The sequence below is a fragment of the Borostomias antarcticus genome (genome assembly GCF_949987555.1).
Source record: "Borostomias antarcticus genome assembly, chromosome: 8".
NCBI classification, from domain to species: domain Eukaryota; kingdom Metazoa; phylum Chordata; class Actinopteri; order Stomiiformes; family Stomiidae; genus Borostomias; species Borostomias antarcticus.
This window is the reverse complement of record NC_140241.1, coordinates 18,437,485-18,465,129: the sequence shown is the minus strand read 5'-3', so window position 1 is coordinate 18,465,129 and position 27,645 is coordinate 18,437,485. Positions and strand designations below refer to the sequence as shown.

Sequence of the window (27,645 nt, the reverse complement as noted above, 5' to 3'; positions counted from 1 at the left end):
TTGGGAGGAAATTAGTTGTTTGGGGGGCGATGGTGTGTGTGTGTGTCTGTGTGTGCGTGTGTGTGTGTGTGTGGGTGTGTGTACAGTTTGTGTATGTGTGTGTGTTATGTGCATATGTTAGTGGTGACATTCGTTACAGAATGTGATAAGTTAGACGGAAACAGGACACAAAGGAACAACAACATGCAGCAGGTCATCAGGCTGAGACGGTCCTCTTCTTACTGCAGTCATGTCCATGTCAGCCTGTGGGGAAGAAAACAAATGTACAGTTTCACTACACATTCACTTTGAAAATCATACTGCAGCTTTTGCTGTTGGAGCTGTATGGCGTTATCGGGTCGTCTCATGTTTGCATCAAGCTGGGTCAGTATTATTGTCTTGTTGTTGTTGATCCTGTCCTCTGGTTTGTCCGGTGACAGAGCCTGGAGGAGCGGTGTAACCGGATCCTGAGGAACATGGAGGGTTCTCTGACAGCCCGAGACCGCGTTGGCATCCAGGACTTTGTCTTGCTGGATGCCTACACCAGTGAGAGTGCCTTCCTGGACAACTTGAGGAAGCGCTTCCACGAAAACCTCATTTATGTGAGTTGTCTTCCTCACCACAAAGGTATCATCCAGCTCCAGCTCTCTGCCACACACCTTCAGCGCTGCGTTCGACACGGTAGACCACAACATACTACTAGGCCGACTGGAAAATTGGTTGGGAATTTCTGGTACAGTGTTAGATTGGTTTGAATCCTACTTAAAGGACAGGGATTATTTTGTGTCTATAGGCAATTACAAATCTGAGCTGACAAAAATGACCTGTGGAGTTCCCCAAGGCTCCATCCTGGGGCCTCTTCTGTTCAACATTTACATGCTCCCACTAACTCAAATTATGGAAAACAACAAAATATGTTACCATAGCTATGCAGATGACACACAAATTTATATCACTATATCACCAGGAGACTATAATCCCATACAAGCGCTGAGTAAGTGCATTCAACAAATCAATGATTGGATGTGCCAGAACTTTCTCCAACTAAACAAAAATAAAACTGAAGTAATTGTCTTTGGAGCCAAAGAAGAACGATTAAAAGTCAGTGCTCAACTTCAATCAGTAATGCTAAAAACCACAAACGAAGCCAGAAATCTTGGTGTAGTCATGGACTCAGACCTGAATTTCAACAGCCACATTAAGTCAATTACAAAGTCAGCCTACTATCACCTGAAGAATATATCAAGGATCAAAGGATTTATGTCCCAGAAGGATTTGGAAAAACTTGTCCATGCGTTTATCTTCAGTAGACTCGACTACTGTAACGGCATGTATACAGGTCTCTCTAAAAAATCGATCAGACAGCTGCAGCTGATTCAGAACGCTGCTGCTCGAGTCCTCACTAAGACTAAGAAAGTGGAGCATATCACACCAGTACTAAGGTCTTTACACTGGCTTCCTGTCTGTCAAAGAATTGACTTTAAAATACTGCTGTTGGTTTATAAAGCACTGAATGGTCTAGGGCCAAAATATATTTCTGATCTGCTCATATGCTATGAACCATCCAGACCCCTCAGGTCGTCTGGCACAGGTCTGCTTTCTGTCCCCAGAGTTAAAACAAAACATGGAGAAGCAGCATTCAGTTTTTATGCTCCACATATCTGGAACAAACTTCCAGAAAACTGCAGGTCTGCTGCAACTCTTGGTTCTTTTAAAACAAGCCTGAAGACTTTTCTTTTTGCCACTGCTTTCTAAGAGGAGCTATGTTTATCAGTATACTGCACTGTAACTTTTATTCCTGTATTCTATTTGTCCTGCTTTTTGTTTAAATGTCTATAATGACTTGCTTTTTGTTTTAATGCTTTTAATGTGTCCTGCCTTTTGTTTTAAATGTCTATAATGTCTTGCTTTTTGTTTTAATGCTTTTAATGTCTCATGTAAAGCACCTTGAATTGCCCTGTGGCTGAAATGTGCTATATAAATAAACTTGCCTTGCCTTGCCTTGCCTTTTGACCTGAACTCAACACAGCTAAGGACTACAGGTTCTCTCTCGCTAGAACTGAGGAATACAGGTTCTCTCTCACTAGAACTGAGGACTACAGGTTCTCTCTTGCTAGAACTGAGGACTACAGGTTCTCTCTCGCTAGAACTGAGGACTACAGGTTCTCTCTCGCTAGAACTGAGGACTACAGGTTCTCTCTCGCTAGAACTGAGGACTACAGGTTCTCTTTCGCTGGAACTGGCACTGAAACAGCAGCTATCGCTCTACTGTACTCTCTCCTGCACATCTGCAGAATGGGCAGTTTGAGGGGCTCAGGTTTCTGTGAGGTGCCAGCCAGTGGTTGTACAGTATATTCCCTCTGAACCCAGCGGAGCATGGCAGACAGATTTTTCATTACTATTTTATTCTATCAGCTCTTCTCGGAAGAAATGTATTATTCTTATTCCTCATAAGGTGACAGAAAACCGTTCTGTTTCCCACAGACCTACATTGGAACGCTCCTAGTTTCAGTCAACCCCTACAAGGAGCTGGACATCTACACCAAGAAGCAAATGGACGTATACATGGGCGTCAACTTTTTTGAGCTTCCACCACACATGTAAGCGTGTTCTTTATGTATAAAATGTATTGAGTGGATGTATATTAGCTAAATCATCCTGTTCTGTATCCACAATGTATGAACGGCATTAGTGAAGAACAGAATGTTTCCCTTCCAGCTACGCCCTGGCGGACAATGTGTATCGCACCATGCAGTCTGAGTTCAACAACCACTTCATCCTGATCTCAGGGGAGAGCGGCGCGGGGAAGACCGAAGCCTCCAAGAAGATCCTGCAGTTCTACGCCGTCAGCTGCCCCAGCACCAAGCTCCTGGACATCGTCCGAGACCGGCTTCTGCTCTCCAACCCGGTGCTCGAGGTCAATACCAGTGAAATAAACACATTTGCAAAGGTTTAGAGTTCTGTGTGTTGAAGCAGAGAGCCTATAGAAGACCTGTTCTTTATAGCTGTTGCTTCATTAACATTAAACTCTCATGCAAAGTCTCCTGCTCGTCTGCAGGCTTTTGGTAATGCCAAAACACTGAAGAATGACAACTCAAGCCGCTTTGGGAAGTACATGGACATCCAGTTTGACCACAAGGTGAGTTAAACTAAAAAATCTTCAGCAAATCATGTATCACCACTAAAACACTTTGAGGACACAGAAAGCCAGAAAAGGCTTCAAATACAGTGAGTATGCACTCCGCCCAGGCCGTCACTGAGTGAACATGTGATTGTCTGTCACGCATGGCCCTTCTCCCCTCAGGGGGGCGCTGTTGGAGGCCACATCCTGAGTTATCTGCTGGAGAAGTCCAGGGTGGTGCACCAGAACCATGGAGAGAGGAACTTCCACATCTTCTACCAGCTGGTGGAGGGCGGAGAGGAGGACCTGCTGCGCTGGCTGGGCCTGGAGAGGAACTGTCAGCACTACAGCTACCTGGTACAGGTGAGAAACAGCTACAGCTACCTGGTACAGGTGAGAAACAGCTACAGTTACCTGGTACAGGTGAGAAACAGCTACACTTACCTGGTACAGGTGAGAAACAGCTACAGCTACCTGGTACAGGTGAGAAACCGCTACACGTACCTGGTACAGGTGAGAAACAGCTACACTTACCTGGTACAGGTGAGAAACAGCTACACTTACCTGGTACAGGTGAGAAACAGCTACACTTACCTGGTACAGGTGAGAAACAGATGCAGCTACCTGGTACAGGTGAGAAACCGCTACACGTACCTGGTACAGGTGAGAAACAGCTACACTTACCTGGTACAGGTGACAAACAACTACACTTACCTGGTACAGGTGAGAAACAGCTACACTTACCTGGTACAGGTGAGAAACAGCTACACTTACCTGGTACAGGCTAGAAACAGCTACAGCTACCTGGTACAGGTGAGAAACCGCTACACGTAGCTGGTACAGGTGAGAAAAAGCTACACTTACCTGGTACAGGTGAGAAACAGCTACACTTACCTGGTACAGGTGAGAAACAGATACACTTACCTGGTACAGGTGAGAAACAGCTGCAGCTACCTGGTACAGGTGAGAAACCGCTACACGTACCTGGTACAGGTGAGAAACAGCTACACTTACCTGGTACAGGTGAGAAACAACTACACTTACCTGGTACAGGTGAGAAACAGCTACACTTACCTGGTACAGGCTAGAAACAGCTACAGTTACCTGGTACAGGTGAGAAACAGCTACAGTTACCTGGTACAGGTGAGAAACAGCTCCACTTACTGTACCTGGTACAGGTGAGAAACAGCTACACTTACCTGGTACAGGTGAGAAACAGCTACACTTACCTGGTACAGGTAAGAAACGGTTACAGTTACCTGGTACAGGCTAGAAACAGCTACACTTACCTGGCACAGGTGAGAAACCGCTACAGTTACCTGGTACAGGTGAGAAACAGCTACAGCTACCTGGTACAGGTGAGAAACAGCTACAGTTACTTGGTACAGGTGAGAAACAGCTACAGTTACCTGATACAGGGTTAGGGTTAGGTGAGAAACAGCTACAGTTACCTGGTACAGGGTTAGGGTTAGGTGAGAAACAACTACAGTTACCTGGTACAGGTGAGAAACACCTACAGTTACCTGGTACAGGGTTAGGGTTAGGTGAGAAACAGCTACAGTTACCTGGTACAGGTGAGAAACAGCGCATCGGCAATACTTTGTTCTCACAGAACCGCACATAGACCATTACTGATTGCTCTTCTCTGACCTGTTCCATTCCTATTTTCCACTAGGGGGATTGTGCCAAAGTAAGCTCCATCAATGACAAGACAGACTGGAAGATAGTACGGAAAGCTCTGAATGTCATAGAGTTCAGTGAGAGCAACATAGAGGTGAGGCCCAGTCTCTCCTCTCCCAACTACTGCTACAGCACATCTCAAATGCTGAGAAATGGACAGGATAATCCAATGCACAGATGGTACAGAATTACACAGAAAGATTTCCTGGGTCACTCTTGACTCCATTCTCTGTGGTTTGTGATGCAGCACCTGTTTGCAATCATCGCTAGCGTCCTTCACCTGGGAAATGTCAAGTTTGGGGCAGATTACAGAGGATATGCTGCTTTGAACAACAGTCCAGAGATACATTGGCTGTCAAAGGTGAGACTTACAGCCGTTATTGCAGTCTACTCTGAAACAGATAACATCCAGAGAACTGCCCAAAAACGTCCCCTTATGACACCCTGTTCAGTGGAGGTGTTGGATGGTATTTGAGGTTGTGTGATTGGTTGTTTCTCTGCTGTGTTTAGATGTATTTGAGGCTGTGATTGATTGTTTCTCTGCTGTGTATAGTTGTATTTGAGGTTGTGTGATTGGTTGTTTCTCTGCTGTGTTTAGAGATGTATTTGAGGCTGTGTGATTGGTTGTTTCTCTGCTGTGTTTAGATGTATTTGAGGTTGTGATTGGTTGTTTCTCTGCTGTGTTTAGAGATGTATTTGAGGTTGTGATTGATTTTTCTCTGCTGTGTTTAGATGTATTTGAGGTTGTGATTGGTTGTTTCTCTGCTGTGTTTAGAGATGTATTTGAGGTTGTGATTGATTGTTTCTCTGCTGTGTTAAGATGTATTTGAGGTTGTGATTGGTTGTTTCTCTGCTGTGTTTCGATGTATTTGAGGTTGTGATTGGTTGTTTCTCTGCTGTGTTTAGATGTATTTGAGGTTGTGATTGATTGTTTCTCTGCTGTGTAGCTGCTGGGTATTCCTGCCCCGGTGCTGGAGAAGGGCCTGACCCACAGGAAGATCGAGGCCAAAGCAGAGGAGGTGAGTGAGCTGATGGAAGAGCTCCTCCTTCATGAGGGTTGTGGATGGATGGATGGATGGATGGATGGATGGATGGATGGATTGTGTATTTTACGCAAACTGTATGTATATTCTTTGTTCTCTATTATGTATATTCGCTGCTATGTATATTCTTATTCCAGCCTACAGTATGCTGTACTTTCTCACTGCGGAAACGCCCAATCGCCCATATCAATCGCCCATATCTATCTATCTATCTATCTATCTATCTATCTATCTATCTATCTATCTATCTATCTATCTATCTATCTATCTATCTATCTATCTATGAATGATGGTTTTCATTATAACACACGAGCTTTAACCTCCCTTTTGCTCCTGTGCTGATGTGCTGGCTAGGTGCTCAGTCCCTTCAGTGTGGAGCATGCGGTGTACGCCAGGGACGCCCTCGCCAAAGCCATCTATGGCCGAACCTTCTCCTGGCTGGTTAACAAGATTAACGAGTCTCTCGCTAACAAGGTGAAAGTCAAATAAAACAATACGGAGGATGAAAAAAAAAAAAAAAAAGATTTAAAAAATACTGCTTTTTTGGTCTTCATAGGATGCCTCTAGAAAGACCGTGATTGGTCTGCTGGACATCTATGGGTTTGAAGTTTTCCTTGTGAACAGGTGAGGACAGACAGACACAGTGGTCCACTCCTGGACAGTGAGTGTCAGTGTCTGAGATGATGCTGCATGCTGATTGTTTTTCATGTGTTTCAGTTTTGAGCAATTTTGCATCAACTACTGCAACGAGAAACTCCAGCAGCTCTTCATCCAACTGACGCTGAAGTCAGAGCAAGACGAGTACGAGATGGAGGGAATAGAAGTAAATAGTCTCTTTCCCCTCAGATCTGTTTGGACTGGGACATATTGTTGTTTATTCGAGTGGGTTGAGGGTAAAGATGACATGCAAGAAGACTTACAAACATTTAAATGGATCACAATACCTCTCAGGCCACAGAAGGCATCATGGAAGCCTGTGTTAATGGTTTTCAGTGGGAACCAGTGCCATACTTCAACAACAAGATCATCTGTGACCTGGTGGAGGAGAAACACAGAGGCATCATCTCAGTACTAGTGAGTAGATATCACACTTAATGGGGCCAGTTAGACAGGCAGTACTAGTGAGTAGAGGTCAGACTTAATGGGGACAGAGAGGCAGTACTAGTGAGTAGAGATCAGACATAATGGGGCCAGTTAGACAGGCAGTACTAGTGAGTAGAGGTCAGACTTAATGGGGCCAGTTAGAGGCAGTACTAGTGAGTAGAGGTCAGACTTAATGGGGCCAGTTAGACAGGCAGTACTAGTGAGTAAAGATCAGACTTAATGGGGCCAGTTAGACAGGCAGTATTAGTGAGTAGAGATCAGACTTAATGGGGCCAGTTAGACAGGCAGTACTAGTGAGTAGAGATCAGACTTAATGGGGCCAGTTAGACAGGCAGACAGAAATATGCAGATAAACTAACAAGATACAGAAAACAGATACACAATGTACTGGTGTGGGTTGTAATCATCTCTCTTTCTTCTTTCAACAAGGATGAAGAGTGTTTACGTCCGGGAGGGGCGACAGATCTCACCTTCCTGGAAAAGCTGGAGGAGAAGATGGCCGGTCACCCCCATTTTGTCACGTGAGCTCCCCCATACTGATCGGACGCTTCTGACCCATAGATATGATACGTTTAACCCTAACCCTATAAGACTGAGTTTACCCTCAGATGCACTCAGAAGGCCAAGGGGAGCATCCCGTTCTCTCTGTCTCTGTGTCCTAGGGTTAACCCTAACCCTAACCCTAGGGTTAACCCTAACCCTATCCTGCAGACACAAGCTGGCTGACCAGAAGACCAGGAAAACTCTGGACCGGGGAGACTTCCGCCTGCTGCACTACGCAGGGGAGGTCACATACTGTGTGTCTGGTGAGAGAGGGTTTCCCTGATGTGATACTCCCAAACACTCAGCCCCCTTCTCTCTCTCTCTCTCTTTCTCTCTTTCTCTCTCTCTCTTTCTCTCTTTCTCTCTCTCTCTCTTTCTCTCTCTCTCTCTCTCTCTCTTTCTCTCTCTCTTTCTCTCTCTCTCTTTCTCTCTCTCCTTCTATTTCTTTCTCTCTCTTTCTCTCTCTCTCTCTCTCTCTCTCTTTTTCTCTCTCTCTCTCTCTCTCTCTCTCTCTCTCTCTCTTTCTCTCTCTCTCTTTCTCTCTCTCTCTCTCTCTTTCTCTCTCTCTTTCTCTCTCTCTCTTTCTCTCTCCCTCTCTTTCTCTTTTTCTCTCTCTTTCTTTCTCTCTCTCGGGATCTGATTCTCATCACGTTGTCTCAGTGCTGACACTCTCTCTCTTCATTACTGAGAACCTCTCTCATCTCCTCTTCCAGGATTCTTGGACAAGAATAATGATCTCCTGTACAGGAACATTAAGGAGGTGAGTGTGTCACTATCCAGGGCTCACCTGCTTCCTGGCCAACTACTATATTATTGATTGTCAAGCACACCTGTGAATTATAGAGGAGCCGGTTGTTCTGCATTGCTTTGGAAGAGACTGACAGGACTGCTGAGAACCAGGACTGCTAAGAACCATTCTAGTTTCATTCATCTCCCACTTCCCTTTGAAAAGGCACAGGATCTCTGTTCATAATCTTGCACTGTGCAAGAAGTGTGTAAGTCTTAGCTGGGCTTAGACTATATGATACAGCGGTGTTGGTAGGTGGGTTCATGTCCAGTCTTGTGAGTGTGTTGATTGTGGTATTGTGTTGCCCTCAGGTGATGCGGCAGTCTAAGAATGCCATCATTAAACACTGCTTCCCAACCACCGAACCGGACAGCAAGAGGAGACCTGAAACAGTAAATACAGATTCTCTGATGACACATGGGCTTAACCCTAACCCTCACTGTTGTGTGTTCTTAACCCTAACCCTCACTGTTGTGTTCTTAACCCTAACCCTCACTGTTGTGTGTTCTTAACCCTAACCCTCACTGTTGTGTGTTCTTAACCCTAACCCTCACTGTTGTGTGTTCTTAACCCTAACCCTCACTGGTGTGTGTTCTTAACCCTAACCCTCACTGTTGTGTGTTCTTAACCCTAACCCTCACTGTTGTGTTGTTGAACCGGCCCTCTCTGCTGCCTGTAGTATCCTGTTGTTCTCTCTGCTGCCTGTAGTATCCTGTTGTTCTCTCTGCTGCCTGTAGTATCCTGTTGTTCTGACCCCTCAGGTGATCACTCAGTTTAAGGGCAGCCTGGCCAGCCTGACTGAGATCCTCATGGCTAAAGAGCCCTGGTATGTTCGCTGCATCAAGCCCAACGAAGGCAAACAACCTGGTGAGGCCTTATTATCCTACTGATTATCCAGCACCATGCGCGCACACACACACACACACACACACACACACACACACACACACACACACACCCACCCACACACACACACAGTCTGCAGGCCTCTTGACCTCACAGAGCCGCACCCCTCCTGCAGGGCGCTTTGACGATGTGTTGGTGAGGCACCAGGTGAAGTACCTGGGCCTGATGGAGCACCTGAGGGTCAGACGCGCCGGCTTCGCTTACCGCCGGAGATACGACATCTTCCTCCAGAGGTAACTCTTCAATCCATGCTGAGAGGCAAACCGCTCTACTCCATACTGCACTCAGCAATATGTTCTCCACTCACTGAATTTGGACAATTCTAGGAGTGGGGGACACTCAGAGAAGAGCAGTTGAAAGCATGTTCCTCCTGTCAGGTACAAGCCGCTGTGTCCAGACACCTGGCCTAACTGGAAAGGGTCAGCTGCGAAGGGGGTGGAGCAGCTGGTCAAACACCTGGGCTACAAGCCTAATGAGTACAAGATGGGCAGGTGAGCTGGAACCAGAGCGCATGGCTGTGGGGTAAAGTAGCAGGCTGTCTCTTACCGCTTGTCTTTCACATAAAGGACGAAAATCTTCATACGCCATCCCAAAACTCTGTTTGCCACTGAAGATGCCTTTGAGATCTGCAAGCATGAGTTGGGTGGGTACACAGCTAGGATATTAGTAAATATACAGCCAGTTTACAACTGGTTAGAACCATGTCTAGAACTGTAGAGATATACTTCTTTCATTAGAGATGTTATGATGATGTTTGATGTTTGTGTGACTTTTATGTTGCAGCAACAAGGATCCAGGCAAAGTACAAAGGCTACAGGACTCATGGGAACTACCAGAGGCAGAGAGAGGCAGGTAAGAGCTAGGGTTAGGGTTAACCCTAACCCTAACCACCAGAGGCAGAGAGAGGCAGGTAAGAGCTGCCCACCCAGCGGGACCTTATTAGGTCCGTTATAATCCCAAATGATATACTGTTTAATCTCAAAATAAAATGTCTCTTCATTGCTTTTTGTCTTGTTAGCCACTAAGATTGAGAGCTGCTGGAGAGGTCTGAAGGCCAGGAAAGAGCGTGAGAAGAGGTGCTGGGCTGTCAAGGTTATTAAGAAGTGAGAGAGACACTGAACATTAATGTGACCGAATATGATCCAGACCAACATGAAACTATCCCTGGACTCAATATCATGAAACTATCCCTAGACTCTATATCATGAAACTATCCCTGGACTCTATATCATGAAACTATCTCTGGACTCTATATCATGAAACTATCCCTGGACTCTATATCATGGTATTTTCACTCATATTTTACAGGTTCATCAAAGGCTTCATGACCAGAAATCGTCCAGCCTGCACTGACAACACAGAATACCTGGCATTTGTCAGGCAGAACTACCTCACAAGGCTCAAGGACAATCTACCCCAAACGGTCCTGGACAAAAACACCTGGCTGACCCCGCCCCCTATCATGCAGGAGGTGAGTCTCCATGGAGACCACTTGTTCTATTCACCCTTCTGTACATCCTACCTTATGAGCATCCTGCCTTATGAGCATCCTGCCTTATGAGCATCCTGCCTTATGAGCACAGCTCAGAGCTGGTGTCCAGCGTGACCAGCCGGCTGGACTTGGTTCTCTTTGTGCTTGCAGGCCTCTGAGCTGCTGAGGAAACTGTTCACTCGCCTCATGGTTCGGACGTACGTACGGGCGCTCACACCTCAGAGGAAGGAGCAGGTATGAACCAGTATTCTCAACTGCCAGTAATCTCTATACATCTCATTGGTTAGGGTGAATAAAGGACTGTATATAGTATACAGTATGATATGTCCAATCTCTAGCTTCAGGCGAAAGGACTGACCAGTTCCATGTTCAAAGGAAGAAAGGAGAACTACCCTCAGAGTGTGTGCAGACCATTCCTGGACACCAGGATAAGTAGGACTTGAAATACAACTGGCTTTTTACGATACAACACAGAGGTACCAGTATGAACTAACTACTGTATGATGATCAGTGTGTCGTGTGACAAGTAGCACTGTTCTTTTGTTCAGGTGAGGAGGACATCAACATCAGAGTGTTGCAGATGATTCGTCCGGAACGCATCAAGGTTAACCAACAATTAAATGATTTGAATTGGCTACTGTACCTATGGCTGGATAGGGTCCCATTTGGCTACTGTACATCTGGCTGGATAGGGTCCCATTTGGCTACTGTACATCTGGCTGGATAGGGGTCAGGGGTCCCATCTGGCCTCCCTCATCCCCTCCGGTTCTCATCTCGTCCTCCTCGTCTCCCTCCATCACACAGTACAGCGTTCCCGTGGTGAAGTATGACAGGAACGGCTTCAGGCCTCGCTTCCGGCAGCTCATCTTCACCCAGACAGCAGCCTACCTGGTGGAGGAGGCCAAGATCAAACAGCGGGTCGAGTACAACTTTCTCAAAGGTGAGGAGGAATCAAACGAAGGAGTGTGTTATGAGCCTGACTGGGTTTAGCAGTGTGAGTGTGTGATCCTTTATGGGTTCTGCTCACATAAGTAATTACTGTTTTACTTATCTGAACAATCTTTATCTGGATTCGTAGGTGTGTCGGTCAGCAATCTGAGTGACAACTTCCTGATCCTCCATGTCACATGTGAGGATATCAAGCAAAAGGTTGGTTCGCAACAAGCTTGACGTGGCCCTGACTGCTTCCTAGAACAGGAATGTCTGGGCGTTGGTTTAGAGGTGGAACACAAACCTCCCTAAATATCCTTCAGGTTGAAATATACTTTTCTTTCTGCTCAGGGCGACCTGGTCTTGCAGTGTGACTACCTGTTTGAGGCCTTGACTAAGCTGTCAGTAGTGGCTCACAAGCAGAACTGCATCAAAGTAGTTCAGGGAAGGTAAATCCTAATTTAAGTGGAAACTGGAAAAATAACAACAACTAAGCTCAATCAATAACAGGAAGGTAATCCTGCTCTTGATGGGCTCTTTCACAGTGTAAGGTTTGACATCCAGCCAGGCAGAGAGGGGGTTGTTGACTTCAAGAGTGGTCAGGAGGCCATGGTGTACAGAGCCAAGAACGGCCATCTGATGGTGGTGAGTATGAGCCTGGAGGAAATCTCTTGTTAATTCTTTACCAGCATGGGCCGAAATTATAGATCTTCTCTTATATTTATAAGGAATCAACAACAATCAGCAAGAGCCAAGTGAAAATGATGAGCACTCTGATGAGGAGATGAGCGGGAAAAAGACACCATGACACCCGCATCCTCTTCTCTTTGAAGGATGAACAACTCTAGTGTGGGGTTAGGGTTAGAGTTGGGCTCATTCGCATAGCATAGACTGACATTTCAAAATTAATTATGAAGAATACAATTCTCTTGACAAAGTCCCTTAGGAAATATTACTCATACCCTAATTTTATGACAATTCTGTTGAGCTGTAAATCAAATGCAGATACAATAGTTAGATATGAGGCTATGCTGTTACCATATTACAGGTCATTTGTAAATGGTGATTTTATTTTTGCTATTTTTTCACTAGATGTAACTAAGGTTTCATTTGATATATATTAGCCATATACAAGTGGTTCAAACACTGCAATTCTAAAGCCTTATGTGTCAATTTTTATACTCTATCAAGAACAAGAATGTGTTACCATGTTCACAATAAAGATGAAATGTAACAATGTACTCATAAAATCTTTATTTCTAGAAAAAGTTTTAAATACAGTGCAAAAGACAGTTCTAGATGTGAAATGATTGTTTACAGTTCTTTAAAGTCTACTTGGAGAGAGGTATTTTTTCTTTGCATGTTTGGTTCCCAAATACTAGATCCATTCATCTTCATTCGTGATGGGATTTTGTAATGCCTGTGACAGTATTCAGCAATCTAACTGAAAAGACCACCTTATTTCAGGTTAGGGTTAACCTGGATTTAAAAAACCCAATGTAAATATGACAAAATATAATTTCTCTGTGTCACTAGAATACAGTGTGCACTCGTTTCACAGGACACTCGTCTTGAATAGTTTGGAATCTATCTGGGTGCATAGCACCCTCTGCTGGACAAAATCAGCACATACACAAAATATAAGCACTTAAGTTGACCCATGGTTTGACCTGCTGGTGTCATTGAAGTATCAAGTGCAAAGCTATAACACAGATTACATATTTCACTCATACATACTATGAATATAATTTGAATATAGAAAATATCTAAAAACAGTGGTATTTTATGTAGGATTATGTATCTTTACAGTGTATGTGCAATTATTGAAATACAATTGATACAATATATCTCTGTGGCAAAGCCTAATTCTTTAGAGCATTGTGTAGTGTCAAGATAGGTAAGTAAGTATCACTTGAACAGAAATATATAAGGCACAATCTCATGGGCAAAGGCAACATGATGAATCAAACAGACAAACTATGTATCCATGATGACAAGACAGGAGCAGAGAAGTATTCTTGGACCACTGATAAATCACTAGCCCCTAAGAGAAGCACCTGGAAATATCAACACTGATGTGGCACTACTTAGGACATAATGTGCACCTACTGTAGGAAGCTCTCCTCATACTCAGAATAGCCCACTAGCTTCAGCTGTATCTACAGTAGCTAATAATGACAGGTGACCAATGTTCTGAGAGTGAGATCATTGGAAGGGTGTAGTGTTCTCATATGCTCTCTCTGGTAACAGTGATGGGTAACACCTGTGGTGGCGGTGGTAACAGACTCTGTAACAGAAGGCAGGTGGGGCTACTGATGGTGGTGAGTGCGGTCATCTGGGCGTTTGATGTGGATGCGGCGGATTCTCTCAATGCGTTCCCGTTCCTCGTCCTCGTCCAGGTGGTTGGAGCGTCCCGCAGCGCCCCCCGTGGCCTCCAGCAGGGCGTTGTCTGGACCACGGCCATCCTGAGACTCATACAGGAGGATGTTGAGGGTCTCCTCATAGATCCGGGCCTCTGGGAACTCCACCTGGGGGAAGGAGCAACATGTTAACTAAACTATGCTGTTCAAAGTTTCTAACTCTAGCTTGTTTCTAGAGACCGGGGTACCTTAGTCTGCTTTTTCTCTGTAGCGTAGACGATGGAGGTGCAGCACACCTCGGCGATTTTGCGGCCCTGCCCGTAGAAAGACCAGCAGCAGATCTCGTCCCCGATCACATCTTTGATGAAGAGCACGCGACCATTGAAGCGCAGGGAGAGCTTGTCAAACAACTCAATATTCTTCAGCATGTTATCATCAGAGTTGCTGTGGGAGAGTAATGGTACAGGGTCTCATTTGTTACCATCCTACAAATCACTCATAAACATGTACCTCAGACTACTTTTCAAAAGAAAGGTGAAATCTGACTAGTCAGCTGAATGTTTCACATTAGTTCTATTCACCTGGTATAAGAGTACTTGTTGTTGCTCCTGTTGTACAACAGCTTCACTGTCGGCTGCAAAATATAAGATGAGTTATTAGTGCTGAAGGAAAAAGGGATGTGTTTGTTTCTATCCCCTACTCTAAGCCCACATCACCATGGCAGCCATCGTACCTTGTTGGAGTTGGTGATGAGTCTTTGCTCCTCCTTGGAGGAGGTGACCAGGGGCACTTTGCAGAAGGGCTCATAGGCATCTTTGTTCTGAAAGCAGAGGGAGAACAGGAAGGGAAACCACTGGTTCAACAAGGCATCGTAAACACGGTGGCCGATGGACCAGGCACTGACAGTGTGAGCCCAAGCCAGGGCACTGAGAGGGTGAGCCCAAGCCAGGGCACTGACAGGGTGAGCCCAAGCCAGGGCACTGAGAGGGTGAGCCCAAGCCAGGGCACTGACAGGGTGAGCCCAAGCCAGGGCACTGACAGGGTGAGCCCAAGCCAGGGCACTGACAGGGTGAGCCCAAGCCAGGGCACTGACAGGGTGAGCCCAAGCCAGGGCACATAAAAGACCTGGAGACGCCTTTCCAGACGGGGGGAGCTGCTCCATCAGACTCTAGAGCAGTGCCCGAGTACCTAAGTGTTGGGCATGTGTGCGTGCATGCATGCATGTATGTATGTACACTATATTGCCACAATTATTCACTCACCCATCCAACAGATGACAGAGCGGGGTCAGCGGATGCTGAGGCACATAGTGCGCAGAGGTCGCCAACGGTACTTGTCTGACTGCATTGTGCCAAGTAGGGTTGGGCCGATGGACGATATCATCGTCCATCGCCAATGGTTGATAGAAAAATACGATGGTTGAGAACCATCGTCACATCGGCGCTTTTTAAACACTTGAGCTGTGAAAATGGAACAGTTGGGTATTATATATGTGTAGGCCTACGTTAATGGAACAGTTGGGTATTATATATGTGTAGGCCTACATTAATGAAGACCATTTAATACGTTTCCCACAGTTATTGTGTCCTTCGTGAAGAATTTGGACAGCAAACTGAGCGAGAGGCATATGGTGCGAGTCGACGCCTATACCGGAGTTATTTCTGCTTCTTTAAACATTGTAAATAATTAGATTAACTAATTTGAGTCGTAATCTACTAATTCTAGGCCTATGTGTCATAAAATGTAACATTAGAATGTATCTATAGCTTAACAAACATCTCAATTTGATGTAGTTCAACAGCCCGTGCGCTCATGGAACATTTTACGCACGGACACGGAGTGCACGTTTGTTTAGCTGTATAAATTCTAATCTGTTAAATTATGACACATAAACAATGTAGTGGAAGGGCATAGGCAAACATCGTTGGATGTCATCTCCGTCAATTGTCTCTTCCAGCAAGTAGGCTGTGATCTCTACCTCTGCGATTTCAGCAGCAGTGCGCGTAGCTGGTTAGTTTTTTTCCCCTAGAAGACTGCCCAGCGAGCTTCTGCTCTCCTTAGGAGCAGCAGCGCTGGACTGATCTTCCTGCGTGGTGGGACTGACTGTTGGGCGCTCTGCACGGGTCGTTGTTGCTACCATCTCTGCAACCAGCTCGGTCTTGACGTGGTTCAGCTCGGGTGGCTGCATGTGTTCCCCTCGGTATCTTGGATCAAGCAGTGCTGATTTGTGCAAGATAGCCATGGTGGCGTCAATATCATATTTGTTCGAAAAAAAAGTAAAACATGTTTTATAGGCGTATTACGTATCCCGGGTAGGCTATTGTAGACTTGCATTTTCTCTCTAAATTAAATATAAGTTATTTCATATAAAGTGACTGCGTCATGTAGCCAGTTAATGTGAAGCCTGATTCTACAATAGCCTACCCGGGATACGTAATAGGCCTATAAAACATGTTTTACTTTTTTTTTTTTTCGTTTTTTTTTTATTATTATTATTATTTCCATAAAATGACGATATCATCGTCCATCGCGATGTTTGGATGGCCACATCGTGATGTCATATTTCAGCACACATCGCCCAACCCTAGTGCCAAGTGTGAAGTTTGGTGGAGGGGTGATTATGGTGTGGGGTTGTTTTTCATGAGCTGGGCTTGGCTCCTTAGTTCCAGTGAAATAACTCTGAATGCTTCAGCATACCAAGTTATTCTGGACAATTCCATGCTCCCAACTTTGTGGGAACAGTTTGGGGATGGCCCCTTCCTGTTCCAACATGACTGCGCACCAGTGCACAAAGCAAGGTCCATAAAGACATGGATGAGCGAGTTTGGTGTGGAAGAACTTGACTGGCCTGCACAGAGTCCTGACCTCAACCCGATAGAACACCTTTGGGATGAATTACAGCGGAGACTGCAAGCCAGGCCTTCTCGTCCAACATCAGTGTCTGACCTCACAAATGCGCTTCTGGAAGAATGGTAAAAAAATCCCATAAACACACTCCTAAACTTTGTGGAAAGCCTTCCCAGAAGAGTTGAAGCTGTTATAGCTGCAAAGGGTGGGTCAACGTCATATTAAACCCTATGGATTAAGAATGGGATGTCACTTAAATTCATATGCGTGTAAAGGCAGATGAACAAATACTTTTGGCAATATAGTGTATGTATGTATAAAATTAAACATTTATACATATTCTATAGGTTATGCATACTGTATTGTACTGTAATATTTTATGCACTGTATATTCTCTCTCTGTATTATACTCTAACCTATGCTGTACATGAATGTCATGTTGTCCCACCTGTAGGGCAGCGTGGCACTCGTCCGCCAGCCCCTGCACCAGGTAGTACTTGGCCTCCGCCAGGAGCTCCTCCACCTCCCTCCTGATATCTGGCAGTGGAACGGCTCCGTCACGCAGGTAGTTCAGGATGGTGCCAAAGTGCTTCCCACACCGGTCAATGAGGATCCAGCCTGGATGAGAGATGCCAGAGAGAAGAGATCACTGACTGGGCTTTAGGAGTTGCAAATCGGCTTTAGGAATGATTTGGGACTGCAGCTCAAGAAAGCATCAAGACTTTGGGCATGGTTTAGTTGAATAGAGACTGCAGTCATCAATACCTTCACTGTCTGTGAGCACTTCCATCCTGCCGCTGAACATGGCCTTAAGCATGGTGTCCTGTTTGGTGAGGGTCTGCATGGTGGTGTAGTAGAGTGCACCACCCACATTCAGCTTCACATATTTGGAGCTAGGACAGGAACCTTTGAACGAGGCGGTGCGGGTTGTAGCCGCTGGCACCGCCGAGCTCACCGCACTCACTCCTGACATCTCTTCCTGAATAGTAACAGTGAGCACATCAATGTCACAGTTGCCATGACATCAGTCGAAACATGACATACGACAAGTAGCCATCTAGTCACCAAGCTAGCTAGCTAATACAGATAGTTAGCTAGCTAGCTAATACAGATAGTTAGCTAGCTAGCGCTAGCTGAATTTAACTCGTTGACTAACGGAGCTAGCTTGCTTGTCTAGATGGGTACGTTGACGCAACGTTAGCCAGGTAGAAAAAGTTAGAAAAAAAATAATTAAGACATTCTACTCTTAAAGTAGCTAGCTAGCTAAAAGTTCAGTAGTTCTGCGCACACAATGCCTGCTGATTGGCATGTACGTCACCCCCTATAGAGCAAGGAAGCAACACATTAGCTAGCTAACTAGCTAGGCTAGCTCGTTTACTAGTTGACGTACGTTGTGTATACACACACATATATATATATATATATATATATATATATATATATATATAGCTAGACATATTGATTCACCACAAAACAGGCTATACAGGGACAGTAAATATGTAGCTAGCTATATAAAACGTGTGGTCCCAAGCTCAATGGCTAGCTACTACATATAAGCAATGTCATGTTGTTAGCTTGCTAGCTAGAATAGCTAGCTAGCTACTTACCATAGAACCCTTGGTCAGTCAGCCTTGAATAACACAGTTGGCAAGAACCGCAAGAACCCATAGGAGGGCGACTTCCGGATTGAGCAGGCCATGACGTTAGGATGAAAGAATGCTCGTGTCAATCTAAAATCTCTTCGATTACACTACTTATACAACTTTACCATAACAGAGCTCATGCCAAACCAGCATAACGGATAAAGTAACAATAGAATATCGTAGGCTACCAATAAAACTCAAGTTTCTTTAAATAGACATTCTTTATAAACAAATGACTTACGTTATAAGTTATCATCATTACCAATATGTGTTACATTAAATTAAGAAAGTATGATGGAGATAACATTTTATTTTCTACTAGATAAATAATAAACCATATGTGCAAACATACACAGAAATAAAATGTGTTACTTTCAACAGCATCAACATTTACAAATTCATAAAATCTACTTATGTACACATACAGGGCATATAAATCTTATAAACATAAAACATCATATATTACTATGAAATAACAATTTATAATAACATTAAACATTTTAGTAACTACTTATTCAACAGGTTCAATGCTGAACTACTACAGTACTTTAACTTGCTATTTTTCTGTTCTACAAATTTTGCTAATTCTAGTTAGCTTTTAACCAGAGCATTTCATCAGGTCATGTGTGTATGTACATGAAATGGTCAAGTCCTCATCTCTAATCTCTAAGCCCATGTCATGTTCCTACTGCGCCTGCACCTCCTTGGGCGTGCAGACTGGGGCGAGGTCCGCAGAGCTCGAGGTGCTGTGAGTGGGCGTGGTCTTCCTGGGGATGGCCATGGGCACTAGAGGGGGCGGAGCACTCAGGGTGGCAGCGGGGGGCGTCCTGTTCAGGTGGCCACTGTGTGGTGCAGAGGGGCTGAGCCGTGGGTACATTACCCCACCCAGAGAGGACATGAAGGTGGGTGTGTGGGCTAGGTGGCCCTCCATGGGAGAGCCCTGGAGCTGGTGCAGCCTTGCCCTCTCCTCTGCCTGTCGGTGCCTGTCCTGTATGTGGGGTTGAGGGTACTGGTCCCGCTGCCTGTGGCCCCTCACAGAGTCAAAGTTGTGTCGTTGCTGGCTCTGCTGGTAGAGTCCTCTGTAGGGGGCTCGTAGGGGCTCCCATGGGGTCGAGAGGTGGGAGGTCGCACGCTCTCGACTTGCAGCCAGTGGACTGACTCCCATGAAGGGCTGAACACGGGATCTCTCCGGGGCACTCAGACTACTGACCGGGTGCAGGGGACCCATGGAGAGGGGCAGAGAGTGAGGTAGGTGGCTGCCCTGAAACATGCCTGTGGGAGGGAAGGTGTTGAGCCTCGAGGGTTGCAGAGCTTGGGAGTGGGGGTGGGCGGAGCCTGAGGGGGGTGAGTGGGTCCTGTTCCATGTTCCTGCCAGCTCTGATTCATCTCTGCGTTCCTGCTTTATATCCACAGGGCCTCTCAGGGGCCACAGGGCCTGGTTTGTTGACAGGATCCTGGCTGCTGCGGGGTCAGAGGGGCCCCTGTCTGGCATCTCTGGCCCAGGAGAGGAGCTCTGCTTTATCTGGACTCTTCCCAGTAAAATCCCCTCTCTTTCAGGGCCGTGATCTGGACTGTTCCTCTTTGAGCCAAGGCCACCAATCAGACTGCTGATCTGATAACTGCTGGGAGATGAATGGGCAGGCCATGGGGCTCTCTCCTGGGAAGTCCTATGGAAAAAAGGGGACATATTTTACCTTGAATATAGATAGAGAGACAGACAAAGATAAAACAAGATACACACAAACAACATTATCTGAAAGCCTTCTTAGGTGAAATGTTAAGGATGTAACTGTTGAGAATGTAACTGACCTGTCTCTGTCAGACACCTCCTTGGTAGCTGTGAAATCCTGTTTGTTGGCATCCCTTTCCCTGGCGGTGTTCAGGACGGTGGGCTTGCCAGCGTCTGCAGGCCTGGACAGTGGTGGGGGGGTAGGGAAGGAGGGCGGGGTTCGATGCAGGCGGTTCCAGCCTTCCTGAAGGGGACCTCCAAAGCCTGGAAACCCGTGGCCTTGCCTGCCACAAAAAGGGCTACTTGAAGATGCCCCCAAGCCCCCAAATGCATTGCCCGCCATGTTGACATGGCCTCTATAGTTACCTGGCCTACTGAATGGGTCTGTGGAATATCACAGGAAAAGCATTAGTTAATAATTGCCGTTTTCTAGAGGCATTGCCTTGACAACAGAAAACACTGTACATCTTTGTCCTAGGAGATGAAAGGCTGACATTTGTACGGGTGTGCATGGTTGGGTTTTCACTGACAGACTACGTAAGCTCCTCCTTAGTTGGCCATAAAACATACCAGGAAGGTGGCTTGTAGACAGATAGTGAGGGTGGTGATAGGGGCCACTGAATGATGATGCAGGCAAATGACCTGTGGGGTAAACAGCACAGCCGTGAGTGAGTAGTACAGTAGTGGATTAGTCTAGTTCAATTCTCTGGTTCATGGATTTTTTGAGCCACACAGAAACCATACAGTATTCATTAGTGCATTTAGATAATCAAAGCTGTGTCTCATCTGCTGTGCAGGCGGACTAACCTGAGGAGGACAGCAGGGGTCGGGTGGGGTCATGAGAGAACGGCAGCCCCGGGGGGAGACCTGGCCCGGCAGGGCGGCTGAACAGGTCCAGCTTGGTGTTCAGCTGATGAGGATCCACACGCATGTGCTGTAGAGGCAGGGTGAGGGGGCGGGGCGTGAGGCAGAGTAAGGGGCGGGGCATGAGGCAGGGTGAGAGGGTGGGGCGTGAGGCAGGGTGAGGGGGCGGGGCGCAAGGCAGGGTGAGGGGGCGGGGCGTGAGGCAGGGTGAGGGGGCAGGGCATGAGGCAGAAGGAAGGGGCGGGGCGTGAGGCAGAAGGGATGACGAGTGAAAAACTCAATAGAGAATATGGAATTATCAATTGACAGAAGGATGGGGAAACATCCAGTGTAACAGAATTACCCTCATCCTTTGTTGGTGCTGATGAATTTTCCAGGCTATCTGAGAATGCATTGCACACCACTTCCCAGCCTTCTGTAAGATCATAGGACAGGAGAAACATTCTAGTACTGGTAGACACTAGACAGTTAGGACTAGAGTATGAACACTAAATACCTTACCCTGGACGATTCTCTGAATGGATCAGCTATCTGTGAAAAAAGAGGGAGAGAGATGAATGTATGCACATATAGCGCTGCTTCAACAAATCTATGTAAAGCCACCACATCCAGGTACTAGGTAGAGTTTTCTATTGTGGGGGGAAGCCCTACCCTGGGGAGAGAGCGAGGGGTCTCTCCTGGCCGTGTCGCCACATCCAGAGGGTTCGCCTGAGGGAGAGATACGAGACCATGTGTTCACAATGCTACAGCTGCTGTGTGGAATGCGGTAAATGTTGGACAATGAGGGAGGAACAGCAGACACACAGTGAGGGGAGGAGTGGTGAGGACCTTGGGCTGGAAGGCTCCTTGCAGAGAGCTGAAGGGTCCTGAGTGGGGCAGCAGGGCCGGCAGGCCGGGCATCGCTGGGGGGTAGGAGGGGAGGAACTGGGCAAGACCACACACAGGTTAACCAGTTACAATACGACAGGTCAAACACTCTGCTCACTCAGAGAAGAACATCACATGATGCTCGGAAGCTCAGACAGGGGCAGCAGTGCTGAGTAAAGTACGGCACGCTTAACGGTACAAAAAAAGGACCAGGACGCCCGGAGGAATGAAGGGGCAGAGGGCGTGACGTGACATGAGAGAAACTGAGGTGTAAAGAGTGACAGTTCTGAACCGAGACCAAACCAAGCAGTGAGCTGACATGCAGCACATTTGAACAGGGGCTTTTCCAGCTTGACTGGGTACTTTTCCAGCTGTAAGAGTACGCTTATGTCATAGATCGAGTGATCCTGCAAGTCCAGTTCCTCACAAACGTTCAAACCAGCAGTGTACTGTTCTCCTCTCAGTTCAACAGATGTGGGTTCACACTTCAGACAGCCCTGATCAGAGTCGACCCTATGCCTTCACAAGCGCCCATGACCAACTACCCACCATGAAAAGGACCCCAATGAGTTCTTTCCTTATCCTGCACCAGAGTCATTTAGACTGACAGCAGGGCTTTGAGTGTCAAAATAGCCATGAGATCCATCTACACAGCCTTGGCTCAGCTGAGCGGACCTGCCACTTCACTGGTTTTTCTCTCCATGAACCCTAACCCTCCTTGAAACCTTCAACATGTCCCCTTGAGGGTGGAAACAGCTTCAGTAGACTGAAAGCTAATATGTGTCTTTTAAGAAGCAGACATGATATTTCTGGCATGTTGAGATATTATAATCGAGTATTATAATATCTTAACAGGACAACCTAGAGAGAGACATTTAGGAAACACACAGAAGTAAAACTTTTATCTACTGTAGGTCTCAGAGGCCTGAAGCTAAACATGAGACACAATGTAACCTCTAGTTCCCAAACAAAATTCTCAGACAGTCCGAAACATTCTTCTCACTGAAGGCGCGTTTTCATAAGGTGATTAATTAGGGAGATGATCTCACTGGTACTTACCGTCCGGCCCATGGTGAGGGCAGAGGGCGTGCCCAGGAGGCCAGCAGGGGGTCCACAGGGGGAAAAGGGGGTGAAGGTGTGCTGGTGTGTGTGTTGGTGCTGATGTTGGTGCTGGTGCGTGTGTTGATGGAACTGAGGGCCTGGCCCCGCCCCCCTCTCTGGGCCCGCCCCCCTCTCTCCACTCTGTGCCAGGTACCGTTTGTTCAGCTCCTGGCGAAGGAGGTCATGCTCTGATGGTGGAGAGAGGAGAGAGGTCAAAGAGGTCAACCCTAGCCCCACAGCTGCTCATTCTCATTCACAACACTCTTAACCCCTAACCCTAACCCTAACTCTAACTAACCCTAACCCTTGCTTGTTAACCCTAGGCATGCTTCTTACCAGAGTAGCCGGTCCTAGCGGGGTGTCCTACGATGCTGTTGGTTGGGAGAGACAGAGGACTGGCAAACATGGCCGGCCGGCGCTGGCTCTGGCCTGGCAGGAAGTAGTGGGGGCCAGGCAGCTGGGAGATGGACAGTGGCAGGGCGGGGTGGGGGGGGGAGTGGTGTCCGTGGTGGGCGGGAGACGGAGAGCAGTGGTGTCCCTGGTGGGGGGACTGGGGGTGTCTCTTGGAACCTTTGATGCTGCTGCTGCCATGACTGCAGGGACAGGAGAGAGACTTAGCACCTGGACACAGAGTCTACTGTGCAAAAAAAAAAAAAATTCATAAATATTTCTTTCCACAATACTGTATCGATTTTCCAGCCCTTTGTATCGATACATAAAAAAAGCACAAAGTAAATTCACAGAACAAGACATGGAATAAAGATATACAAAATTAAGGATAGAATTTAATCATCGATACATTATTCTTGTTTAAAGCGGATTGAAAATGTCCTTAAATGTCCTCTGCCCTCAGGATCACCTTGAAGTGGGGGGGGAGTTGAAGTGGGGGGTGGAGTTGTATTTTCAATAGTGAGTATTGCAATATGTATTGTATTGTGATACAATCATATCGTTACCCATGTATTGTGATATGTAGCATATTGTGGGTTCCAATAGCCAGTCCTAGTCACACACCGCTACTGTACCGCAGAGCAGTCATCGCCAAAGCCCAGCGCACAAAGCAGGCCAATGACAACCGGCATTCACTCCATGAACACTCCCCCAGAACCGGCTCAGCTCCATGAACACTCCCCCAGAACCGGCTCAGCTCCAGGAACACTCCCCCAGAACCGGCTCAGCTCCATGAACACTCCCCCAGAACCGGCTCAGCTCCATGAACACTCCCCCAGAACCGGCTCAGCTCCAGGAACACTCCGCCCCTCAGAACCGGCTCAGCTCCATGAACACTCCCCTAGAACCGGCTCAGCTCCATGAACACTCTCCGCCCCTCAGAACCGGCTCAGCTCCATGAACACTCCCCCAGAACCGGCTCAGCTCCACGAACACTCCCCCAGAACCGGCTCAGCTCCACGAACACTCCCCCAGAACCGGCTCAGCTCCAGGAACACTCCGCCCCCCAGAACCGGCTCAGCTCCAGGAGCAGCTTCTTGGACGCCACTGAAGAACTGGAGACCACGCCTCCCGCTGCCAGGATTACTGAGTGGCACAACCAGTGGACCAGCCTGGGCAGCAATACGGTGGACAGAGAGAGGCATCATCCCAGACGAACGTCTCGCTACTGGCCATGACCAACCTGGGACTGCCTGGAAAACACTGAACCATCTGCAGGTCGGCGAAGGACGCTGCAAGGCATCCATGAAGAAATAGAAACTAACACCTTCTGATGCGTGTGTGTGTGTGTGAACCTCAAACCAAGAAACACATCATGAGATGTAGCTACGCTCCACAATGTACTGGAGATGACCTGGCCCAAACAAAGGCCGCTGCGCTCGCCTGCGCCAACCACTGGAAAGACGTGATATAGAAGATGGCCAGACACGAAGAAGAAGAACCACTACTGTGAGAGCCAGAGGATGAGCAGATGAGGCCCTACCTGCGGTGGAGGCCGGGGTCCAGGGAACGGACCGGAGGATGTGAACATGTGACCTGAGCTTCTCTCTTGACCTGGGCCAGGCCTCGCAGATTGGGTGTGGTGGGCATGTGAGGGGAAGACCTCTCCTTCTTGACACACACAGGTGGTTGGGGAGTGGTTTGAGTGCTGATGGGAGCGGCTAGGGGGGCGGGGCAGCCTGCAGGCCGGGGTGGAGGGGCGGGGCCAGACGCAGGCCGGGCTGGGGGGGCGGGGCCAGACGCAGGCCGGGGTGGAGGGGCGGTGCTAGACGCAGGCAGAGACAACGGTGCGTAGCTGCTCTGCTCTTGGCTGCGCTGCAGACCGGACACTCTGCCTCCACTGCACACCTCTGCTGCCCCCTCCTGGTCAGCTGCAGGGACTGGGGACACTGAGAGAGGAAGAGAGGGAGGGAGAGAGAGAGAGAGAGAGAGAGAGAGAGAGAGAGAGAGAGAGAGAGAGAGGGAGGGAGAGAGAGAGGGAGAGAAAGAGAGGGAGAGAGAGAGAGAGGGAGAGAGAGGGAGTGAGAGAGGGAGAGAGAGAGAAAGAAGAGATTACCATAAAATCATAAACTATTATCTAAAATTAACTTGAAAGTGACATCAACACTTCATTAAATAGTCACTTATCTTTATTATTGTTTGATTACAGCATGCAATGTCCTTTAGTGCCAGACCATAATTAACACGACAGTATATCTACAGATTAATATCATAGATGAGCATTTTAGGAAACTATTAAGGGATAAAAGATCATCAGCTACAGCACTAACTCTCCTTAAGCACCAGTGAAAGTGGTGATTGAGAAAATTATAATTGGAATTTAAGAAACAGCCTATTTTCTGCCTACATAATGCTAGTCTAAGCCTCTAGTGGTCTTTTATCTTTGACAAAAGCAGGGGGACTTGGAGAGAGAGTGGTGTGTTTTCAGCAGTCTGAAGTCCAGATGGCTTTCAGCAGACTCAATGATAGCCCTTTTCCACCAAGAAGGAACTGGTTCGGTGCCGGTTCGCGAAATTTTGAACGGTTCCGATCATTTCAACCAAAAATAAATGAGTTCGGGAACCCCAGAGTTGGTTCTGAACCGGCACAAAAAAAGGTTTTTCAGCGCGAACTGTGACGATATCGTGGCCGTGGTCTATAGATTTGCTGTCAACACATGTTACTCGATGATAAGAGTGGTAAGCGACCGCTTCAGCTATGTGTAAATGTGCGCCGGGAATAAGGCTCCCAAGTGTGAATGATCTCATTCTCTCTATGCTAAGTGCCAACTATCTGAATAACCAGCCATCCAACTGACTTTATACAAATTATATAATTGACAATCCCTTAAACAATAGTGTGAAGACGACCTACTACAATTATAATGAAATAGAATATGTGTAGCCGGGTAGCTTTAGGACCCAGGAGTTTTTAGGCAGCCTATTGAGTGCCACTTCCTTCCACCTCAAGCCCCGCGATAATTCAAGGTAGCGTTTGCTAACAGGCTTGTGCTAGTCCTTGTTCTATTTCGTGGAGCTCCGCCCCACAGGGCTAGCTCCTATTGGCTAGCGAAACCCAGCTAGCTACATTGACTGAAGAAAAAAACATACACGCACCTGTGTCCAACCAAGTCCGGTGCACCACTGTACAAGCGGGCTACGCCCGCACATCTGCTCCTTCAAAATTTTCAGCTCGCATTGATACTGAAAGAAGATAAGAATGTCTACTCAGCGGACCCAAGCGGAGCTGGCGGCGTCCTTAGATGACCCCCTGCCGGCGCCGATTGATCCGCCGGATCGTTTCTGTGTCTGCGGCTCCCGCTACAGCGACGTGGGACACCACCTCTGCTTCCGCTGTCTGGGGCCGCAGCACGCCAGAGCGGGTCTGGCTCCGTCCCCCGCCTGCGAGATCTGCGCCCTCCTGGACCCCATGGAGAGGATGCTCCGGGCACATTTCTTCGCTCTGCCGCCGCTGGAGACTGAAGGTCTGGTCCAGCTGGTCGGCGAGGACATCGGCGCGCCCCCGCAACAACCGGCGGCCCCGATTACCTCCCTCGCGCCTACGGATCATGAGGAAGAGCTCTCCGAGGCAGACGAGGGTCTCTCTGCGTCAGAAGCCACTACGGCTAGTGGCGCCTCCTTCCCGGGGCAGGGTTCCTTCGATTGCGACCTGCCCCGGCTGCTGGAGAGAGCCGCGCATCACCTCGGTATCTCCGTCCCGGAGGCTGCTGCGACTACGGGGCTCCCACTGTGGAGCTCCGTCTGCTACGGGCGTCCCTCTCAGCCTGCTCCTCGTCTCCTGCCGGCTATGCCTGACCTGGAGGCGTTCGTCGAGGCTGAATGGGAGCGGCCGTTGGCCATCAGAGGTCCGCTTCGCCAGTTCAGCAGAGCTACGAGGGTAACCGGCTGGACTGACGTAGCAGCTATCGGCTCTCCTCCTCTGGAACCCGACATTGCAGCGGTCCTGGTGCCTGGTTCCTCCGCCTGGGGCTTGGCCACGAAGCCTCTCATGCCGGACGTCAAGGACAAGACAACCCTGTCCTTGGCCGACAAAAGTTTTTCTCTGGCCGCGCAGGCCGTGGCTGCCTCCTCCTCCATTGCTATGCTGGCCATTTACATCGGCCAGCTAGCTACGGAGCAAACCCCCCCCCTCTATGGATGAAGACAGGAGAGCGGAGATGGCCGAAGCCGCCGGAGCCGTTGCTCAGCTTGTGAGAATCT

General features: G+C 47.6%; 3 protein-coding genes across 8 annotated transcripts in view; 1 reads left to right on the top strand and 2 right to left on the bottom strand.

Annotated features, from left to right (window-relative positions):
• Positions 1-441: 441 nt before the first annotated feature.
• Positions 442-12,771, top strand: LOC311312413 (unconventional myosin-Ih-like). Of its 6 annotated transcripts, XM_084442356.1 has the most exons (31): positions 442-581; positions 2,464-2,579; positions 2,698-2,896; positions 3,038-3,118; positions 3,284-3,463; positions 4,776-4,874; positions 5,028-5,141; positions 5,728-5,799; positions 6,178-6,297; positions 6,380-6,447; positions 6,541-6,646; positions 6,817-6,897; positions 7,357-7,448; positions 7,639-7,733; positions 8,184-8,230; positions 8,569-8,649; positions 9,019-9,124; positions 9,279-9,396; positions 9,541-9,654; positions 9,730-9,806; positions 9,947-10,015; positions 10,182-10,266; positions 10,472-10,634; positions 10,806-10,889; positions 10,994-11,087; positions 11,204-11,259; positions 11,460-11,595; positions 11,734-11,804; positions 11,937-12,034; positions 12,131-12,230; positions 12,314-12,771. In XM_084442356.1, the coding sequence occupies exons 1-31, from the start codon at positions 456-458 to the stop codon at positions 12,371-12,373; spliced, it is 3,108 nt and encodes a 1,035-aa protein (XP_084298482.1). In that variant the 5' UTR covers positions 442-455; the 3' UTR covers positions 12,374-12,771. The 6 variants fall into 6 exon arrangements, 1 of the variants encoding a protein (XP_084298482.1); XR_014630570.1 differs by lacking the exons at positions 11,937-12,034; positions 12,131-12,230; positions 12,314-12,771 and having other exon boundaries at positions 11,465-11,595; XR_014630571.1 differs by lacking the exons at positions 11,734-11,804; positions 11,937-12,034; positions 12,131-12,230; positions 12,314-12,771 and having other exon boundaries at positions 11,035-11,087; positions 11,465-11,540.
• Positions 12,772-12,875: 104 nt separating this feature from the next.
• On the bottom strand, positions 12,876-18,427 carry LOC311312740 (BTB/POZ domain-containing adapter for CUL3-mediated RhoA degradation protein 3-like). The gene is made up of 7 exons (XM_084442731.1): positions 18,400-18,427; positions 17,558-17,771; positions 17,241-17,410; positions 14,679-14,765; positions 14,527-14,579; positions 14,194-14,389; positions 12,876-14,113 (listed from the first exon to the last, which is right to left on the bottom strand). Exons 1-7 carry the CDS (start codon positions 18,400-18,402, stop codon positions 13,895-13,897), a joined length of 942 nt encoding a protein of 313 aa, XP_084298857.1. The 5' UTR covers positions 18,403-18,427; the 3' UTR covers positions 12,876-13,894.
• Positions 18,428-18,869: 442 nt separating this feature from the next.
• LOC311312531 (autism susceptibility gene 2 protein-like) overlaps positions 18,870-27,645 on the bottom strand; it is a gene marked incomplete at its 5' end in the record, with an annotated part of 51,902 nt that continues 43,126 nt past the window's right edge. The window contains 11 exons of the mRNA XM_084442492.1: positions 18,870-20,102; positions 20,245-20,548; positions 20,735-20,806; positions 20,972-21,098; positions 21,372-21,443; positions 21,530-21,559; positions 21,680-21,736; positions 21,857-21,952; positions 22,955-23,184; positions 23,333-23,589; positions 24,930-25,335. Of these exons, the coding sequence (XP_084298618.1) occupies positions 19,121-20,102; positions 20,245-20,548; positions 20,735-20,806; positions 20,972-21,098; positions 21,372-21,443; positions 21,530-21,559; positions 21,680-21,736; positions 21,857-21,952; positions 22,955-23,184; positions 23,333-23,589; positions 24,930-25,335 (2,633 nt within the window). The 3' untranslated portion in view covers positions 18,870-19,120. The remainder of the gene's footprint in view (positions 20,103-20,244; positions 20,549-20,734; positions 20,807-20,971; positions 21,099-21,371; positions 21,444-21,529; positions 21,560-21,679; positions 21,737-21,856; positions 21,953-22,954; positions 23,185-23,332; positions 23,590-24,929; positions 25,336-27,645) is intronic.

What these genes read in the sequence shown, in the direction of transcription:
- LOC311312740 (XM_084442731.1), bottom strand. An exon ending in TCATCACCAACTCCAACAAG is followed by an intron (nt 14,580 to 14,678) that starts GTACGATGGCTG and finishes TATATTTTGCAG; the next exon opens with CCGACAGTGAAGCTGTTGTA. An exon ending in AACAAGTACTCTTATACCAG is followed by an intron (nt 14,390 to 14,526) that starts GTGAATAGAACT and finishes ACTCTCCCACAG; the next exon opens with CAACTCTGATGATAACATGC.
- LOC311312413 (XM_084442356.1), top strand. Translation starts at nt 456, where the DNA reads ATGGAGGGTTCTCTGACAGCCCGAGACCGCGTTGGCATCCAGGACTTT. An exon ending in TCGAGGCCAAAGCAGAGGAG is followed by an intron (nt 5,800 to 6,177) that starts GTGAGTGAGCTG and finishes TGTGCTGGCTAG; the next exon opens with GTGCTCAGTCCCTTCAGTGT. An exon ending in CACCTCAGAGGAAGGAGCAG is followed by an intron (nt 10,890 to 10,993) that starts GTATGAACCAGT and finishes TCCAATCTCTAG; the next exon opens with CTTCAGGCGAAAGGACTGAC.